The sequence below is a fragment of the Populus nigra genome, chromosome 19 (genome assembly GCF_951802175.1).
Source record: "Populus nigra chromosome 19, ddPopNigr1.1, whole genome shotgun sequence".
In the NCBI taxonomy this organism is placed as follows: Eukaryota; Viridiplantae; Streptophyta; class Magnoliopsida; order Malpighiales; family Salicaceae; genus Populus; species Populus nigra.
Genome location: NC_084870.1, coordinates 13,013,168 through 13,033,515, shown reverse-complemented (window position 1 = coordinate 13,033,515; position 20,348 = coordinate 13,013,168). Strand labels below are relative to the sequence as shown.

The 20,348-nt window shown below is 36.1% G+C and overlaps 2 protein-coding genes across 2 annotated transcripts; both read left to right on the top strand.

Annotated features, from left to right (window-relative positions):
• Nucleotides 1–1,951: 1,951 nt before the first annotated feature.
• On the top strand, nt 1,952–8,769 carry LOC133679455 (probable apyrase 6). The gene is made up of 8 exons (XM_062102057.1): nt 1,952–2,905; nt 3,232–3,344; nt 3,996–4,103; nt 4,556–4,610; nt 6,333–6,491; nt 7,247–7,344; nt 7,647–7,843; nt 8,406–8,769. Exons 1-8 carry the CDS (start codon nt 2,278–2,280, stop codon nt 8,674–8,676), a joined length of 1,629 nt encoding a protein of 542 aa, XP_061958041.1. The 5' UTR covers nt 1,952–2,277; the 3' UTR covers nt 8,677–8,769.
• Nucleotides 8,770–9,971: 1,202 nt separating this feature from the next.
• LOC133680416 (T-complex protein 1 subunit eta-like) lies at nt 9,972–15,944 on the top strand. Its single transcript, XM_062103349.1, has 14 exons — nt 9,972–10,124; nt 10,218–10,478; nt 10,949–11,074; nt 11,153–11,356; nt 12,354–12,523; nt 12,653–12,788; nt 13,341–13,457; nt 13,567–13,686; nt 13,769–13,867; nt 13,960–14,049; nt 14,580–14,667; nt 14,867–14,955; nt 15,044–15,118; nt 15,553–15,944. The coding sequence occupies exons 1-14, from the start codon at nt 10,110–10,112 to the stop codon at nt 15,646–15,648; spliced, it is 1,686 nt and encodes a 561-aa protein (XP_061959333.1). The 5' UTR covers nt 9,972–10,109; the 3' UTR covers nt 15,649–15,944.
• The last annotated feature ends 4,404 nt before the right edge of the window (nt 15,945–20,348 follow it).

Below are 20,348 nucleotides of genomic sequence, written 5' to 3'. Positions count from 1 at the left end.
TTTTCCATCAGATCAGGACATGCAAGCTTGGCATATATAATTAACCAGGGGCAATAGCGACCAAGAGCAGCGCAAAGCCAAGAATCGGGTGGTCATCGAGCTGATCATTTGTAGTTTCATTTCTATACTATCAAAACCTAATAAGTTAATTATTTTTCAATAGAATCTACAACTTCCAAGCTCAAACTACCGAAATGCCCCCCTGGAACATAAGAGTAAACTTCAAGCATTTGCTTACATGGAGACCGATAACAACATGGATAATATAGGAACCTTCACAGCAATTGCTATGTGCTTCCATCCAAAAGTCCTGTACCGTTATTTCCCTACAATCCATTCTCGCGCAACCCAAGGTGTAGCTTCTTGTCACCTTTTAATATCGTACAGTACTCCTCCAAATTGCTTGCTTACATAACATCTTGAGAGGCAAAATTGCTTAGTAAAACGATGGATGCAATGCCGCCGCCTCCTCCTCCTGCAATGTGCGTGTTTTAATTAGGCTGTGCAAACTATATTCTGCATGAAAAAACATAAAAAATGATAGCCATTGCATAGCAGATTTTAGTATTTTTTATTTGAAAATATATTAAAATAATATTTTTTTATATAATTAGATTATAATAAATAAAAATCCAACTTCTTAGTTTAGTCGTCTATACCAGAGAGAAGAATTAGATTTGTTTTTTTTGTAGAAGAGTAGTTAGTTAATGGACAGTGCAAGAAAATAAAAATAAAGTATTTTTGGTAATCTAGCAGTATGTTAAATGGATAATTATAGCTAGGGAAACTATATAATAATATAATAAATTCATTCACTGATTATATAATATAGTTTTTCAAATAATAAAAATTCAATTCTTATCGTAATATTTAATTTAATTTAATTCCATATTTACCGTCACAAGTTAAAATAATTAACAACAAACCAAGCATAAATGCACCACTGCATCATTTAATTTAATGAAATTATAAAACTTTCAATATCTCTATAACTATTCAAAATAATTAAATAAAAAAAATGTAATAAAAACAACTCCTAGCAACACTTAGCTTGGGCCATGTATCAATTTGGGTTGAGATTTTAAGTTTATTAGACTTCTGGTCTATCTTTGTTTAGGCCCAGATATTCATACCATGCGTCAGGAAGGCGCCTATATATTATACTAATCCAATATCTCCCGCCGTCTCAAAATAAAATAAAATAAAAAACAAAAACCCATTTTCTCGAGAAAACTATCAAGATTTTCTCAGAACCCAAACGTCAAATCCCTGATCCCTCATGTTAGGTAAGGAATTGGAGCTTAACACTGTGTTGAATTGCCTGGCATCATGACCGAAGAACAAGAATAGACTTGCTTCCTCGACTCAATCCGACTCTCACCTGGCAAAGGTCCATTTGGCCTTCGCTGAAAATCGCATAAAAAAGACATACCTGAATATTTCTGTATTAACTCAGAGCCCATGATCCTCCTAAACTCGTACGCCATTGGATCAATCCACCTAAAAAATAGTTTGATTGATCCATGGATTTTAAAAAGTGGGAGGGTCATGATGATACCTTGGCTGCTTTAAAAAGTGTCCCAACATGAAGCATTCGTTCACTTGGATACCAATTATGATAAATGTTAACCAATATTCAATTAAATTTTAAAAAAGTATTTATTATTGTAATAATCATTGTTTTTAAATGTATTTTTTATTTAAACATATATTACAATAATATTTTTTATTTTTTTTAAAAAATTTCTGATATAAGTATATTAAAATAAAAAAAAATTTAAACAAAAAAATTTCAAAAATTTTAAAAATATGCGGCTAACCACAACAATAAATTCAGTCTAAAAGTTGAGGATCTAAAAAAAAACTTATTAAAGTTGGTACACTTAATTGATAGTTATGAAAACTGATTCAAAACTTAACGTGGATGGGGACAAAACGAAGTTATTTTGACGAGAAAAAATGGGATTTCTATAACCAACCTGGACCAAAATCCGAATAGATGGGTCATCGGATTATTCACCGGGCTGGCCTGCCCGGATCTTATTGATACAGTTCAAACAGCATGTACTTCAAAAAAACAAACAAGAAGAAAAATTACTTGTCAAATCAGATCATCAAATTTTGAATCTACAAGCAATCCAACAATCATCACTTCTCTTAGCTCTCAACCCTCACGTACTCCCAAAATCTCACCAACAAATGTAACCAGACAAGATAAACCCACAAATCTCCCTCCCTTTTCTCTCCTTTCCAAGTCCCAAAACACACACAAAGACAATGGGTTTCTCAGCCCTTCAGTCCAGACCTTCCACAGCATCCTACTTCCCACTTCACCGAACCCAATTACACCCACGCATGCACTCTCTCGCTTCACCCTATCCTCCACAACAACAAAGCACCAAATCCCAAAAAGCCCGCAAATTTTTAATCCTTCTAGCCACCCTTTTCACCATCCCTTTCCTTTTTCACCTTTTTTCTACAGCCCAGAAGACCCACCGTTCCTCCAAGTTTGCCAACCCGAATACCCGTTTTTTTAGTGTTGTTATTGATTCGGGGCGGGGCGGGTGTAGAGTCCGGGTATATCAGTTGTTGAGGGAGGGGAATGCGGGTTTTAGTAATGGGCAGTTGCCATTGATTACTGGGTCAATGAAGGTTAGGCCTGGATTGGGTGGGTTTGTGGAGGATCCTGATAGTGCGGGTGGGTTGATTGAGGCTCTGGTTGAGTTTGCGAAAAAGTGGGTTCCAAGGAGGGAGTGGGGGAATGCTGGGGTGCAGTTGATGGTTAGCGGTAAGGAAATGGTGGGGTTGGAAGGGAAGGTGAAAGAGAGGATCTTGGAGGTGTGCAGACATGTTTTGAGGGCATCCGGGTTCGCGTTTAAGGACGAGTGGGCACGTGTTATTGAAGGTTTGTGATAATGTGTTTAGCTTTGTTTTGATTGTTTGTGGTATTAGGATTGTAATTGGATCAGGGTTCTGATAACGAGGGGTGTTTAAGTTAGATATGTTGATTTTCGCTTTGTAACTTAATGTTGTTAGCTGGTAAATGAAATATTAACGAGTGAAAGGTCAGCTGATCTTGCTATGCGTTGACGTGTTTAGTGTAGGGAGATGATAGATTTGATATAGGGACTATGTAGAGGGTTAAGTGGTCTTCAGTTTTAATGGTTTTCTTAGGAAAGTTTAATGAGTGATGCTGATTTGAATGACATGTTCATGTGGTCTTTGATGCAGAAGAAGAAAGGGGTGTTTACTATTGGGTTGCTGTGAACTATGTTCATGGAAGTTTGGGAAATGAAGCTGACAAAACCACTGGGATAGTGGAACTTGATGGCAATTCTTTGCAGGTTCTTTTATTGCCTTTTTTTTTATTGCCTTTAATTGCTGTCTACCTGCGTAAATGATGGAAATAGCATAAATGCGTTTTTTGGTGGTTGACGTATTGGTGTTTTGTAGCATTAATTCATTATAGGAATAGTATATCGTTCACACTTGGTAACACATGGTTTGGAATTCGTAGAGTGAAATTGAATGAAGAAGTAGAAAAACAGGAGGGAGAAAGGACAAAAAAAAGTGGGGAGAAGGGACAGAAAGGAGGATTCTATTGTGCAATATTACACAACAGATGTCATAGCCAAATATCAACATCGACAATGGTGGTTGGTGGTTACAGGACCTATCAATTCAAAACAGAGGTTATTAATGTACATTATAACAGGACCTTAAAATCCCATTATGTACAGGCGTACAGCAGCTATCACTCTGTTTTATGTTAGCTGGAAGACTAATTTGCTTAAACACGGGAACAAAAAGTAGTCAATAATGGGATTGTGTTTCATACAAGCAAGTAGATTTATGGGTCTAAGGTTGCTAGTGATTCATTATACTGCAGCACCTTTCTCTTATAATTATATTGGAACCCAAATATGTTGCTGCAACTTTGTTTGGATATATGTTATTCTTTTTTGGAATTTGAACGATGTAACTAATAAATGCAGATTACATTTGCCTCAAGAGAAGTAGCACAAGTGCAATCTTCACGGAGGATCAAACTGGCTAGAGTTACTTACAACCTTCAGGCACAAAGCTTGCCAAAATTTGGCCAGGTGTTTCCATACGTATTGCTTTGCTGATTATCAAAATGTCAAATTTTCATCTTTTTTTTTTCCAGTCACTTTTCTGATTAATGTATGCTATAAAATATCAATCTGACATTCTGCTAGAAACAACCATTAATAAAATTTCTTTCAATTCTGCTCTTGCAAGATTGAAATACAACATCTTCTGCCATAGGCGAGGGAACTTGAGATTTTTCATTAAAAATTTGAAGACTATGTTTGGAATAGAGCGTTTCAAGTGAAAGGGAAGGAACGTTTGCTTGGGAGCTTTTTACCCTTGATAAAAAGGAAACTGAAGGGGATGGGAGGGTTTATCATCTCAGGATGGAATGCAATCATATTGTCTGTGTGTTCATTTGCTGCTATTTCGTTATCGGCATTCTGCAACAAATTTGTTGTAGAAGACGCCTAACTAGGGAAGGACCATTGTTTTTGTACAGGATGCAGCATGGGAATCACTACATGAGCGACACAGCTCTAGAGATGTGAGTTCATGTAAGTTTTTGTGCTGACCTTTTCTTTCAGAATACTGTTATTTGAAGACTGAGTTTAGTGGGTTTCTAAATCAAGGAGCATTGCAGCTTGTACCATATTTTGTCATAGTAGCTTTAGCCACCCCTCTATTCCATTTGTTGTCAAAGCAGAAAATGGGCCCAGATGTTGTCTTTGACTACATCCATTGTGGTTAGGGGTGTTTACAGTCTGGTTCAGGCTAAAAAATCCAACCGAACCAGGTTTATAATTTTTGAGAAATTTGACCTGGACCGAACTGAAAACTGGTTTGGTTTGGTCTGGGTCGGTTTTTTCAGTTGAAAACCGGGAGACCTAACGCCTTTCAAATGGGCTTGTTTTTTGGGTTTTTAATGGGCCTATTTTAAAATGGGCTTCTGTTGCTTGGAATTAGAAGAGGAAGGTGGGGTTCCTGAAGTCTGCAAAATCCTAGCCAGCCTCTTCTGTCTACAACAGAAATTCTTCCCATCAGTACCAGTCCTTCCCGGCAAATACATAGCAATTCTTGCCCATTTGGGCATTTGTTCCCAAATTCTGCTCAGGATTCTATAACCACCCTCTCTTCCTCCACTGAAAACTTGCACCCACTGTAAAATCATACACAGACACAACCAAAAAAAGAAAAAAAAAATCAAGAGGAAATACCATCTCTGGAAAATCACACATTATTGCATTGGACTAAAAATAAGAGAAGCGAAAACAGCCCAGGATCAAAATCTTGATAATTTATCACTACATGCATTTAAAATTGCAAAAGGTTGAGAATATAATTAACCTAGTTAATTTGATACTCATTTTTTCAAGTTGGGTCTAAGCTTATTAACCCAGCAAAGATGACAAGACTTGCCAGTTCCATGTAAAAGGCTTTTGGATCGAATGGAGCTCCAATCTCTAGGACCATATTTTTTTAACATGGTTAATCAGTACTTCATCTTCTTCCTCTTTCCATGGCCCTTTTCTTATTTTCCGACCACTAGACATTTGCTTCTCTGTCTCTTTCTCTCTCCATGACACAGGAGTCTATATGTTTTTGAAGATGAGAAAGAAGCGTGCTTTTTTTTCTTTTTTTGTTCTTTGTTATTGAGACCATAGATCTGAGAAAGAGAGTGGGAGGTTGTGGGGGAGGAGAGCAAACTGTTGAGAGAGAGAGAGGAAGGTGAGGGTGGATGCGGGAGGAAAGGAAATGAGTGAATTAGGGTTTCAGAGAAAATAAGCCTTTTATACCCTGGGTGGTTTGGTTTGAGCTACAAACTGAGCCGGTTCGATTCAGTTTGAACAGTTCAGAAGTTTGAACCCAACCCTGAACCGAACCTGAAATTTGTTGGGTTTTATTTTCTTGGTTCGGTTTTTTCGATTAATTTTTTTTTCTAGCTTTCTCGATTGTTCGGTTTTTTTTTTAACACCCCTAATTGTGGCTGTGGAAATACTTTCAAATCTGTAACTCTGTTCAAAGAAAAGTGTGGCTGCAAAATTTATGGTTTGAATTGTGAACACTACATCTCTAATTAACGTTGAAGAGGAAAGAATTTACCTTAAATTATGTGGCCACATTTTGCATATTTCACTCTTGGTGGTGATATATTACATGTATGAGTCCTCGTTCTAGTGACAACATTTATTGCATGCATGATTGATGTTCTAATTTCAGAGTTGAAAAATGCCCTTGGATCACCAATCATAGCAAGTGCCATTATATTTATTGTGCAGCATCAATATATAGCGAGGGTTTTGTTGGTAACCCTTGCATTCCCCAAGGATATGATCTGGCATCCAATATAAGTGGCCCAAAACTTCTAATGTCTCATGGAACTGGAAACTTTACTGCATGCAGACTTGAAGTTCGGGCATTGTTGAAGAGCAGACAAGGTATCTTCTGCTCTTTCATCTTGATGGGGTTTTGTGGTGCTTGTATGATTCGATCTTATTTTTTTGCACTCTATTTGACCTGTGCTTTATAACGATTCTTGAACAGAAAGTCTTCCATTTACTTGAGCATTTTGGATTTGGAATTTATAGGAGAGAAATATAGAACTTGTGTGTAGCCCATGTTTAGTATTATTGCAAATATGGAACAGTAAAGATGAAAATAATCTCAGCTGTTCTTGAATGGATTTTCAGATTAATTGGCCTAGCAAACTTGCAGGCCGAGTTTACTTGGTGGTCAAAATATGCTTCAAAATTGAACTATTCAACATGTCATTACATTGTTCTAAGCCCCTAACTGGATCAGCTATTCTAAACCTCTGATGACTTAATCACCTGGATACCGAGAAAAACTGAAGCTTCTTTTTGTATTCTAATAAACAAAAGATTTCTAAATACTACAAGTATTGAGCTTCTAAGCGATGCTCTTGTTAGCTATTATCAAAATAATACTAGAAGTGCATGTAAACTACACATGTTCAGTTTGTCTTCTATCTGTTCTCTGTACTCTCTCAACCATGCAGATTTGTCATTGCTGCAGGCATTTATCTTCTAATAGAGTTATTAATTGTCAGCTGAACTTTTCCTTGGATAAATTGTTTGATGTGCTCAAAAGCCTATTGATTTTTTTAATTTAAAAGAAAATAAAAAACTAACCTTGGTATTAATTTTTTTTTCAATTTTGTTCTTTTATGCAGAGAAATGCTTGCGTCGACCTTGCAACATCGACTCCCCTCTCTTCACAAGGCTACAAGGCAAGCCTGTTTCCCAAGACAACTTGTTCTTTGCTTCTGAGGTTTGTGAATAATGACATGACTTGAAATTAAGGGCAACTCTTTTGCTACATAATTTGAAACGCATATCATATGTGTACATTCTTTTATGTATAAAAAATGTACCTATATTATGCTGTTCTTGTATCCGTGTTTGTGCTCTATCTATCTCTCTCTAGTTTTCACTTACAAAAATGGTAGGAGGGTGAACAGATTGTAACTGTTCTGACCTGCTTCATCATAGTAGTGCCACATTGCAGACTTCCTGCAATTTTTTTCTCTAATTGTTACCTTTTCTTGCTTGTAAGTACTAAACCTTGTACAGTTTTTTGGGCTGGTTCCTAGGGTTTCTTTGTTTGAATTAGAGGCAGCTGGGAAACACTACTGTGAAGATGACTGGGATAAACTGAAAGACCAGCATCATGGCATCGATGATTTGGATTTGTTGAGATATTGTTTCTCTTCTGCCTACACAGTGGCACTGCTGCATGACAGCTTTGGAATATCAATGAATGATAAAAGGTACCATTGCTCTCCTTGCACCTATGCCAATCTTCTCCTTGTATTCTTTTGTGAAACTTGCATCTAATTCATCCTGGCCTCAGTTGTTGGTTGGAGATATTTGCAGCCTTGTTTAATATAGCAACCTGTTTCTCTAATCCACGGGGAAACCATCATAAGTTGAAAATGGGAATAAGTTGCACATGGTAAAAGTTTCAGGTCAAAACCGCATTCACTCGACTATTACCAGTCAATCTTGGAGAGACTGGGCCATTGATTTAGCCAAACTTTTCATTTGAGTTGCAAATGACGTGTCTTGGTTTGAATTAGTAAACTGGTCTTCTAATGTCTTAATGTGTAAACTGTGAATGTGCAGTTGTATGTGCTCGCATGAGCATACATGTTTGTGTGGACGCATAAACGTTTCAAAATGTTTGAGTTTTACCTCCTTTGAGAAAACAGTTTTTCTTCAGCATGCTATCTTTGATATCCAGCTTAGAAAAAAATCCGTCACTAATAAATTATTTGCATAAAAACTTTTTTTTTATACTTGAATCAAAATATCAACCTCTTTTTTTTGCAGGATTGGATTTGCAAATCATACTGGAAGCGTTCCTTTTGACTGGACTCTTGGTGCTTTCATCTTTCAATCAATGCTGGAGCCCCTTGAATCGGAAATCATTAACCCTGATGAGATTGTTGGAAATGAGTCGGTGACGTATTTCTCATTATTTGCTATTCTTTTAATAGCTTTGCTGGCTGCATTTTTTGTATTGCAATTGCGAAAACCACAGTTAAAAACAATTTATGACCTCGAAAAGGGCCGGTATATAGTCACACGCTTGCCCAGATAATTTTGTCCCTCACCTGAGTTCCTGTTCATGCAAGAATGATCTGTAAATTCTGCTGTATCTTTCTGAATTCAATCAATCATTTCTTGATATTAATGTGTTTCTGAGAGAGAGAGAGAGAGAGAGTGATAGGCTTGTCCACTGTAACAACAGTTACCATGTCAAGAAATATTATGGAATGAACAGCAAGGGGTCCCTCTCTTGAAAAAGTTAGTCTCATCGGCAAAACAGAAGGGTGAAGATGTTTCTTGCACGAGGGAATCTTGGCCCTATCTTAGTCCAGGAAGTAGAAGAATTTGAAATTAGATGAGCTGGGCCAGCCCACAAGAGAAAATAATATGTAAAGATAAGGCCTTGCAGGAAAGATAGATTGGGTTGAATAAAGCTTGAATCCCTTGTCCTATACACGTAAATATCTTATAAAAAACTTTTTTATAAGATTCGAAAATGTTGAGACTTTCCTTTTTCTTTTTTCTTTTTTCCAATTTAAAATTCATTTTTTTTTTCTATACTAGATCTCAATCTATCCACCAATTCTTGATTAAGTCCCTGAAAGATTCAAGTTCCTCGCTGAGTTCTTGTATCATTAGTAATTACTAATATTTTACAAGGGTGAATGAATTATCTGGTTTACCTAGAATATCCATAAAAACTTGCTCAGATTAACAAAAAAAAAAATGTTTTTATTTATATTTTCAGATAATTTAAATTAAATTAAAAGAAAGATGATTTCGATTAGATTTTTTTTTAATTTTTGATTTAGTGGTTCTTCAAATTTATAAGATGTTTCCAGTGAGAATTTGTTTTTTTTTTAAATAATTGGTTGAGTTTGGTTTCTAATTCTAAAAACCAAAAAAAATTGATGTGAATTAAATTGAAAACAAATTTATTAAAGAAAAACCTGTCAAAAATAGTTTAATTAAAAATTAATTAATTAAAATTGGACTCATTCGGTTTTAACAAATATAAAGAGAGAGAGAGGGGTTGTTTTCAAAAATATTTTTTATTTGAAAAAAATATTAAAAAATATTTTTGATATTACTATATCAAAATAATATGAAAAATATAAAAAAAATATTAATTTGAACTAAAATAAAATAAAAAAATTAATTTTTTTTAAAATATTTTTAAAACATGAAAATCAATGTACCTACGTCTATACATGTTCCTCGTGGATTAAAAAATTATATAGAGAAAAACCTGATAAATTAATTGTTTTTGGACGAGATTGAGAATCAGATAATACATCAGGGATAACAAAGTAATTGCCCAAAACTTTTTTAAAATAAAAAAAAAATCCCAAAATGAACGACAGACGAACATAGAGAAAAAGCAGAGAGAAAGGACCAGAAAAGCGAAAAAACCCACTCAAAAAAACAAAACCCTAGCTCTCCCTCTCACTTCACTACTCTCGCGCTCTCTCTCAATCTGCAACAATGGCAGCCATGATGGTAAGCAACGAACTCTCTCTATTTTCGCATCCAATCTGTAGCTAACTTACTAACTAACTCACCGACTCTGTTTGTGTGTTGAAACGAGAGCAGCAACCGCAGATCATACTACTGAAAGAAGGAACCGACACGTCGCAAGGCAAAGCGCAGTTACTAAGCAACATAAACGCATGCACGGCGGTGGCGGATGTGGTGAGGACGACGTTAGGACCTCGTGGTATGGATAAATTGATCCACGACGATAAAGGAAATGTCACCATTTCTAATGACGGCGCCACTATTATGAAATTGCTCGACATCATTCATCCTGCCGCCAAGATACTTGTTGATATCGCCAAGTCTCAGGATTCTGAGGTCATTAATTAATATATATCTATAATTTTGTTGAATATTTTTTTAAATTTCTGTTATTATTTTCTTTTGATAGTGGAGATGCGAAATGTTGTGCTTGTGTTTTTATTTATTTATGTCGGTTTGAATTGACTGTTAATGTGAATTTTCAAGCAAATGTGATTCTTGAATATACATTGGGATGAGGATACTGGTGTTTTCGGCCAGGGGGAGAGTATGTTCTTGGAGAATTAGAGTGGCTTAACTGTTTTGCAAAGAATGAGAAGTTGTGAAGGTTCAGGAGGGGCGTAGAGGAGGTTGATTTTGAAATTTATTGTGTTTGCTAATGGGACGAAGATTTTTCCGACATTCTTTGTTATTATATGGATGGTTACTTTTTTTAAACTCCTAGAGCATTGTATGAAAAAAAAAAAATACATGGACCGTTTATTGTTGAAGATAAAAGTTAAACCATTTCTTTTGTTGTGCTACAGGTTGGTGATGGTACTACTACCGTAGTTCTACTTGCAGGGGAGTTTTTGAAAGAGGCTAAGCCTTTTGTAGAGGACGGGGTCCACCCACAAAATTTAATACGGAGTTATCGAACGGCATGTAATTTGGTATGTGATTGTTATATTTGTGGTTGACATGTTGGGACTTGTTTTCTGGCATCTTAAATATTGAAAATGATGTTATAGGCAATTGAGAAGGTCAAAGAACTAGCTTCTAGTATAGAAGGAAAAAGTCTAGAAGAGAAGAAGAGCTTATTGGCTAAATGTGCTGCTACAACATTATCGTCAAAACTTATTGGTGGTGAGAAGGAGTTCTTTGCATCAATGGTTGTGGATGCTGTGATTGCGATCGGGAATGATGATAGGCTAAATATGATTGGAATAAAGAAGGTAAATGTATATGCTTTCATAGCTTTTCTTCCTATGTTTTGTTGTCTTATTCTTCAAGTTATTTTGTGGTAATTGACAGTTTTATAAATAGCTGAAAAACATAGAATTTGGGAAATCATGTGGGTTTGATTTTGAAATGCTGAGCACATTTTACAATGAGAGCGATTTGTAGAATCGATAATCACATGGGCTATAAATTGTCAAGGCAGCAAGAGATTCTGAACTTGCACATCATCTCAGAATTTCATTCATATTATTGTGTTGTGCGAAGCTGGTGGTGTCACAACAACTTTAGGTTGATAAGTTGCTAATCTCTCATCACTTGGAAGCCACCAGGGCTCAAAGCTAGCCTTTTGTTGAATGAAATTTCTAGTTGCTTGCCTCACCTTTCTGATTGGAATCCGGCTGATTTTATGCAATTGTTACACTTCAGTTAGCTCAACTTCTGTTTATTTCACTATTGTAGAGATGGCTATTCTTCTTAATGACAAGCTCTAGATCTTGGCTGAGTTCTGTGATGTAGGCTGGATTCTACTGCTTAAATCCTCCATTGCTCAGCTTCTTGGAAGACTCAATCAATCAGTTATCATATGGTTGCATGTCGTGGAACTGTCTTTTTTTTTAGTCACAGGAGTGATTCTGAATTCTGTTCCCTCATAGAGTTCCTTGTCAGAGTGTATAGTAGCTTACATGTGATGCTTCAGAATTGATGCATGTCTTTTATTACTTGTTTTTAAGTAAAATTACTCTGAGTTCTGTCCAAGAAGTTTGGCAATTTTTTTAAAGGCTGGGATGTTTTCTTAAGTTGTGCCTTTTGGCTACCAGGCATTCCTGTGTCATTGATCTCCCCTCACCCTCCCCACTTATCTTCTCACATATCAACTTTTTCATTATTCTTTTGGATGGATGACTGGTGTTGGTTTGAAATATTTTCCTGACATTAGTATGCTATGAAAAATCTTGATTTCCTTGAGTGCATGGGTGTTTGCCTCCATAGGTCCCAGGTGGTAATATGCGAGATTCATTTCTGGTGAATGGTGTTGCCTTTAAAAAGACGTTTTCTTATGCGGGGTTTGAACAACAACCAAAGAAGTTTGTAAATCCTAAGATACTCTTACTCAACATTGAGTTGGAGCTGAAATCTGAGAAAGAAAATGCAGAGATAAGGTGGGATCCTTTTTTTATCTTATGATACATTCATTATGAGAACTCCCCAACTATTTCGGGGTTGAGGCTGTTGCTGTTGATATTTCTTTTAAAAGCTGATTACCCCCTGCTACTTTTCACATGCTGCAGGCTGTCAGATCCATCTCAGTACCAGTCCATTGTTGATGCAGAATGGAATATAATATATGATAAGTTGGATAAATGTGCACAGAGTGGGGCAAAAATTGTTCTTTCACGCCTTGCAATTGGTGATCTTGCAACACAGGTGGGTGTCCTTTGTATCCTAAATGCTCTGATCCATTTCCAAGGTTCTGAACTTCTGATTCTATTCTGAAAATGCATGGCATGTACATCTTCTTTGAGATTTTTTGGTTAATTGTTTAGGTGGTGGTTATTCTTGTATGAGCCTTTTTTTGGTCTTTCTGCTCATAAAATTGTTCTTCAATTTGTCTGTATTTTTTATAACTAGATTTAGCTGCAGGAGTACCTATTCTCCACAAATATTGCATGCTTGTTTTCTTTTTATTCTAACAGGATTGGTGTAGCTACCAATAAATAGTGGATTATCTCTTCAAGAATTCTTTTACATTTTCACAAGCATTTGCCAGAAAGTTCTGTATGATTTTATATGTTAGTCTCCTTTCCTCTTCACAGTATACTCCTTTTTTATGATGTTGATCAGGTAGTTCATCATATGGAATTTTGAAGGAAGGCTTGACTTATTTAACTCTATGGCTATCAGCCTTGCTGAAAACTTTTCTTTTCTGTCTCTTTTGGATTATTAGTGGCATATTAATTATGTTCTCTGTTGTAACAGTATTTTGCTGATCGAGATATTTTCTGTGCTGGTCGTGTAAGTGAAGAAGATCTGCAAAGAGTTGCTGCTGCAACTGGTGGAACTGTACAAACAACTATCAACAACGTAATTGATGAGGTCTAGCATTAACTTGAAAAAACATGTTCAAAGTTTATTATATGCTTGTTAACATTTTCTTTTCTTCTTTATTCTCAATTTTCATTCTTGTCTGCTGTTTGGCCAAAAGGTTCTTGGGACTTGTGAGATTTTCGAGGAAAAGCAAGTTGGAAATGAGAGGTTTAATATTTTCAATGGATGCCCTTCTGGAACTACAGCCACTATTGTTCTTCGTGGTGGAGCAGATCAGGTAGGTCACTGTTGAAGTTGTGGCAAACTATTCACCATTGGTTTATTCTTACTTTGGATTTTCCATATACTATCATTATCAGTTCATTGAAGAGGCTGAACGGAGTCTACATGATGCAATCATGATAGTTAGAAGAGCTATGAAGAACTCAACCGTAGTTGCTGGTGGTGGTGCTATAGATGTATGAAATCCTTTTACATGTGATGCATCATGATTATTTATATCTGAACGCATTTTAGGCAATAGTGACCGAACCAGTGATTTGCATGGCAGATGGAAATAAGTCGGTACTTGAGGCAGCATGCTCGCACAATAGCTGGGAAGTCTCAGCTGTTTATCAACTCTTATGCAAAAGCCCTCGAGGTAATTAGCTAGTAGTGTGATATGTTTTATTGTGGCATGGCATACCTTCATGTATGTGGTTTAGAAACTGTGAAAATGACCACTATTATTGTGATCTTATGGATCTTGCTTGACTAGGTAATTAATTTTGAGCTTGTCATAGTTTATATCAAAATCTTTGAAGATTATGCTGTTATAAATTTTACCCGTCATGTCCTATTGGTGAAAATCCACATCTTAATGTTTTCCCATAATTTTTTACTCCCTGTCCAATGAGGTCATTCTGTGATTCTGTGCTCAATTACTAAGGAACTCAAAAAATGTACCTGATGATTTCAACTTCCAATCTTGAGCATTTCATGTAACCTTATTTCTATAATGCCCCACCTAAAGCTGAATTTGTGCAAGAGCTAGCTAGTCTCTCGCTCTCCCTGGCTAACAAAATGAGATCTTGGAGCTGTTTTGTTAGTGATGATTTATGCTAAACACTTTAGATTGAAATATGGACTTTGATTATAAACTTAGTATGGTATTCCACATTCTTGCTGCAGGTTATCCCACGACAACTATGTGATAATGCTGGGTTCGATGCAACTGATGTGCTGAACAAATTAAGACAGAAACATGCACTTCCATCTGGTAGGTGTTCGTTTTTAATTATTGTAATTGCCTTTTGAAACATTCTCTGTGTGGCCTTGCTTGAATACTTTTAGTAGGTTTTGCTGTTGATAAACTACCTTCTTGCTAGTAAAAGGGCTTTATATCAATGGCTTTGTGTAGCAGATCTTTTTCTCCTTCACAGTTTTTGTCATTTAAAAGTAGTAAACCTTTTTAACAGGTGAGGGTGCACCATATGGAGTGGATATCAACACCGGTGGAATTGCAGATTCTTTTGCAAACTTTGTTTGGGAGCCGGCAGTTGTAAAGGTGTCTATATCTTCATTTATTTGATTTGCCTTTTTTTCCCCTTCATTTCTGCTTGTTGAACCCTATGTGATTGAAATCCTTTACTCAGATCAATGCTATCAATGCTGCTACTGAGGCTGCTTGTCTGATCTTAAGTGTGGACGAGACAGTAAAGAATCCCAAGGTAATGTTAATGCTGCCTTGTGTTGGTTAGAAATGAAATATTATCCTGAGATCCTCGGGTTGTGGGGTTTGCTCCTTGGGATAATAAGCTGTCCCACTTGGCAATAGCCAACATGTGTACTGTAATTATTAAGTGTACGAGTGAGATTTGCTACACCATAGTACATATCAAGGTACCTTTGTCACTCTCAAATGTTATCCAACGTGCTAGTGAAATATGCTACCACATAATACACATATTAAGGTACCTTTGTCTGGAGAAAAAATGTTTTAAATGTTTGTGTTAATTTTATATCAGATTATAATGGATTTTGTCGTCCTATATTATGACAGCCTGTGCCAAGTTAAATTAAAGCTGAAATTAACCCCACACGGGCCTCTATTCATGCACTTCTGTTTTTAAGCTGATTGTTTCCATCACATTTGATGTTGCAGTCTGAAAGCGCTCAGGGAGAAGCAGCTGCAGGTGCTATGGGTGGACGTGGAGGAGGTGGTTTCCGTGGTCGTGGACGTGGGATGCGAAGACGGTGATGAGCTCACCGAATTGCAAGTTTTGTTCTCTTGATTTTAGTTTATGATGGGGTTTTCAATGTATTTATCAATGGGACTGAAATGATCAATCTGAACGTTTGGTATTTTGAATCTGCGTGGCTTTTCTATTTGAAAGTTGATCGGTTCACTGATTGGTAGCTACTTTCTGGATTATGGCTGCAGCTTACTTTTGTTTCTTGCCCTCCCCATTTGTCTGCAGGAGAGATATTTTGTATTTTTGTTTCCTTTCTTGTTGAGGAAATAGTAAAAGGCAATAGAACTCACTCTTTGTTGCATTTTTGTACTTGTATTTTTATTCCATCTTCTTGTATTTTACTGTATTTTAAATATTTTGATCAAAATCTTTGTATTTTTCTGTACTTATGATTTAAATAGTAATTAATATTCAGAAAATAAAATTTTCATAATTCATTACTTCTCGAAGTATTCCAGGCATGGATAGTTTTACGTATATGGAAAATAATTTTATAATATCAAAGAAAATAGATTTTTATTCCTTGTAAAAAAAAAATTGTCATAATATTGTGTAGATAGTAATACTCCATAATATACTTGATGAAAATGGCGAATTAATCTTGTCAGTGGATAAAAATAAATTCATAGAATAATTCATGATATATAATTTTGTTCAGTTGCAAATTATAAAGTTAAATATAGGAGGTTTAAGTCAAACTCCTGGACCAAAAAAACTTTTTCTTTAATTAACTATAGCAATGTTATTTTAAAAATTATTTGATTATAAAATGTTTTCTTAAATGAGATTAGAGTTTTCTATCAGCCTAATATAAAACACATTATAAGCAAATTGTCATGGATATTCAATAAAAATAAAATATTTATTTATTTTTTATTTTTATATGATTTTAATAAATTAATTATTTTTTGGTTTTTCATACTACAGCTAAAAATTATCTAGTTAAGAAATTGCTACAAATAAAAAAATGTTTCCATTAAAAACATTAATTAAAAAAGGGGAGTTTTACTTTCAAAAATACATTTTTTTCACTCCTTAATTTAAGATATATTTAAGAATATTTATTTCAATTACTTTGATTTTTTTATTAAAACAATGTTATAAATAGCAGAAGATATTTTTTTGTGAAGTAGCCTTGATCATGAAGATAACACAGCCCCTTCAGGGTTTCTTTGAGAACTATAGCAATGCATGGCTCTAGTAGGCCATCAGGGAAACAAGAAGAGACCATGGATCGGAGACAACCAGCATCCATGCAAGGCATAACCACCCAAAGACAGTGACCAGCAACGAAAGAACAATGGGAAGCAAGAACGTTAGGGTGTGAATGAAGTGGCATGGTCATGGTGTCACATCTGAGACTATCAAAAACAGCTGGAGAAGATCAATGAGTTTGATTGCAACCACGCTTGATCATATCACAAGCATTTCTGGAATTAGGCAATTGTCAGGTATCTAAACTATGAAGAAGGGAGAAGAATTGTGTCAGGGTTTCAACAATTTAAATGACAAGTGACCGTCACACTCAACGCACCGTTTCACCTCTAATTGTACGCACCGTTTTATTTCAGTTTCTTTTTATCTTTCGTTTGTTATAAGATGTCCACATTCTGCTATTGCATGCCTTAAGCTCAGGAGGGTGTTTAGGGAAGGAATAGTTTATATAGGACTGCAACAGACTTTGGCATATTATGCACCAAATTATGATGAATGTTTGAGGAATCATCCGTTGGTTCCCATTACGTTTTCTTCTTCTTCATTTCACCATTGCATTGACAGTCTATCCTTGCTAGGCGAGACAACTTTTCCAATATAGCATTCCTGGATTACTTCCAGGCTGGTTCTATGAACATCTCTCCTGCAACACTTGACTGCCAGACGTCGTTGTGGAAACATGTTGCTTTGTGAACTGTGGCCCTAGCGCCACCACCAATCTCTTTCAAGATCATGTACGCACCTGGATTCGCTGGGTATTGAAGTTGAACCCATTTGGATGAAGCTCACTTTGGTTTGATCTTGTTCTTGAACGGGTTTAACTTGAGAGATTCTTGATTCGGGTTAAGAATTTTAGGGAGATTTTCTTGATGATGAGGAAGGTTAATTTGTTCTGGCAGGTATTTTGTTGAAAGCAAGGAGGTATTTTGCAGGGTGGTTTTCTTGTGAAGTCTCAGGATTGAGAGAGAGAGGGTGATTTATCTTTGAGAAATGAGTGAAAGGATGCATGGCATGGGAAGTGCAGGGATGCTTTTTATATAGCAGGGAGGGGATTAACAAAGAGGCAGAGGCAGGCCTGTTCAGTTTGAGGGATTCAATAGGTAGGAGTCTGTGCTGGGCTTCTTGTACATCATGATTTAGGTTTTTTTCATTATGAAGAACAATGGGGCTGAAGAAGGAGGAGAGAAATATGTACAGAGCAAAGAACATAGCTTCCATTTAGCAAAGCAAGTGTGAAAGACTGCTGTTTTGCAAGTTGCAAATTCAGTTTGGTTCTCAGCTAAAGCTTGCAGTAACATATCCTTCACTGCTCGCACGGGAAATTTAACAAAACACAAGATACGAACATTACATTTCCGATGAAGACTCAAAACATGGGTAATGGAATATAATTATTATTATTATGAAACAAGAAATTGAGACACTAGCAATGTGATTGAGCAAAGAACAAACGAACAATTTATCCACCGGCCTGTTAGACTATTGGGGGCGATTATTCAATACAAATCATCAGGAGATTGAAAGAGAGAGTAGGAAGAAAGTAAAACATAAGAAGAATAACAAGTAAAGAATGGTAATTATGGAGCCCATCCTCAAGGTTTAAGACCAGCCTTGAGAGCTTGAACGGTGGCAACATCAGTCTTGAAAGCCTTGGCCAAGATGTTATCGTCAATGCTGTTGCTAATATTTAAAAAATAATATATAAGCAATTCGTTGCAAATTTGTTACTGAATTTAGCAACTGATCAATAATTCGTTGTTAAATTCTGATGCTAATAGCCTCATTTTTTAGTAGTGAAAGTGCTGTAGTTATGTGTGCCCTGTATTGTATTTAGCTATTGTTTATTCATCAGATGTAACCATTGGAGGTGATCCTTGATTACTTTGTTCGCTAGACATGATTCGTCGCCTGGCTGATATGGCCAACACACAATTTATAACCACCACTTTCAGGCCAGAACTCGTGAAGGTTGCTGACAAGTTATATGGGGTGACACACAAAAACAGGGTGAGCCAAACACCAGCATTTTCTTGTTTATTTGATATTTTCAATATTCGAGTGAGATCTGGGATTTGGTGAAATTGATTTCCAGTGATAAACCATTACTGATTGGATTTCTATCAGCGTTCATGTTTTTCAATATGTTCTGTTATTTAAATATCGGAAAATTCTCTTTCTTGGAACTGTTGCTGATTGGATTTCTATCAGCCTTCATGTCGCGCTTCTAGATGCTTGCTCCCAATTAAAATTCATGCACAAGTTTTCCTTTGGTGAGGAAGTAATATTCCACGAAAATCATTCTCTCACAGTCGCCTCCCCCTTCAAAGAACAGCTCGAGCACGTGCTCTCAATGAAGCGGCAGCGTGAAGACCATGGCTGATGGCACTGCAGTTTTTCAAAGAGGTATGAAAGCCTTTTCAAGAAGTAAATCTTCCAATGAGAAAACATACCTTGAGGAAAAGGGAACCTGGCTTGCAGAAAGAATAAAATATTCCAAAATGGCTGCCCATGTGGTGGGGTATGCCGATAGAACTGTATTATGAGGATGGACTTTTCTTTTCATTGTCTGTTTCTCCTATAGTTTCTTCATAACATTTGTTTTTGTCTTCAGGCCTCATTGTCTATTGACTTAGGATGAGATATTTTCCAATACAATTAAAAATAATAATACAAGAAAGGCAGAATTTTCCAAAAGAATTGGGACCACAGACGTCGGTCTACAACAGTTACATGCCAGCGGATGTGGTCACCACAAGATATCAACAAAGAAATTGAGAGGTGCACTTGAGGATCTAGTTCAGTGGTCAATCGTGTGACTTGTTTTGTCCCCGTCCCGAGTTCGATCTTTTATGTGTACGCCTGTCATCCCCGCGGTGCCTTACCTGCTCACTGGGCTTGCAGGATATTCAGTAGACCGTGGAGAATAGTCGTGGTGCGCGCAAACTGGCCCGGACACCCCACGATAATAATAAAAAGAAAAAGAAATTGAGAGGTGGGAGGAAGTGCATCATAGAAAAAAGAGAAGCTGAACCAAGAGGGGTTTTTTTTTTAACACAGTAAATAAAAAAATTATCAAAGTACCACAATTAAAAAAATAATTGAAGAAATAGGACCCTTTGAGTTTGTATTAATTAACCTACTAATCATTAAGATACACTCCTAATTAATTCACTAATTAATTACATTAATGATAATAGCAGCAGCAGCAACAAAACAACAATTAATGAAGAAATGATTAGTGATAATAATAATAATAATGGTATTCTTAACAGAAATAATTCTGTTTCTTGTTACAAATTCTTAATTACATTTCAGGTCTTAGAATATATTTAAGAGGAGATTTCATTCAGATTTCAAAATTTGTAGGCATATCATGGGCTGAAAATGACCTGGGAAATTAAGGTGCTGCCAAAGCTCCCATGCATGTCCACGTTAAATCTTTCCCATTCCTGAGATAATTAAAGATATCATTTAGTAATTTTGGTGCCCG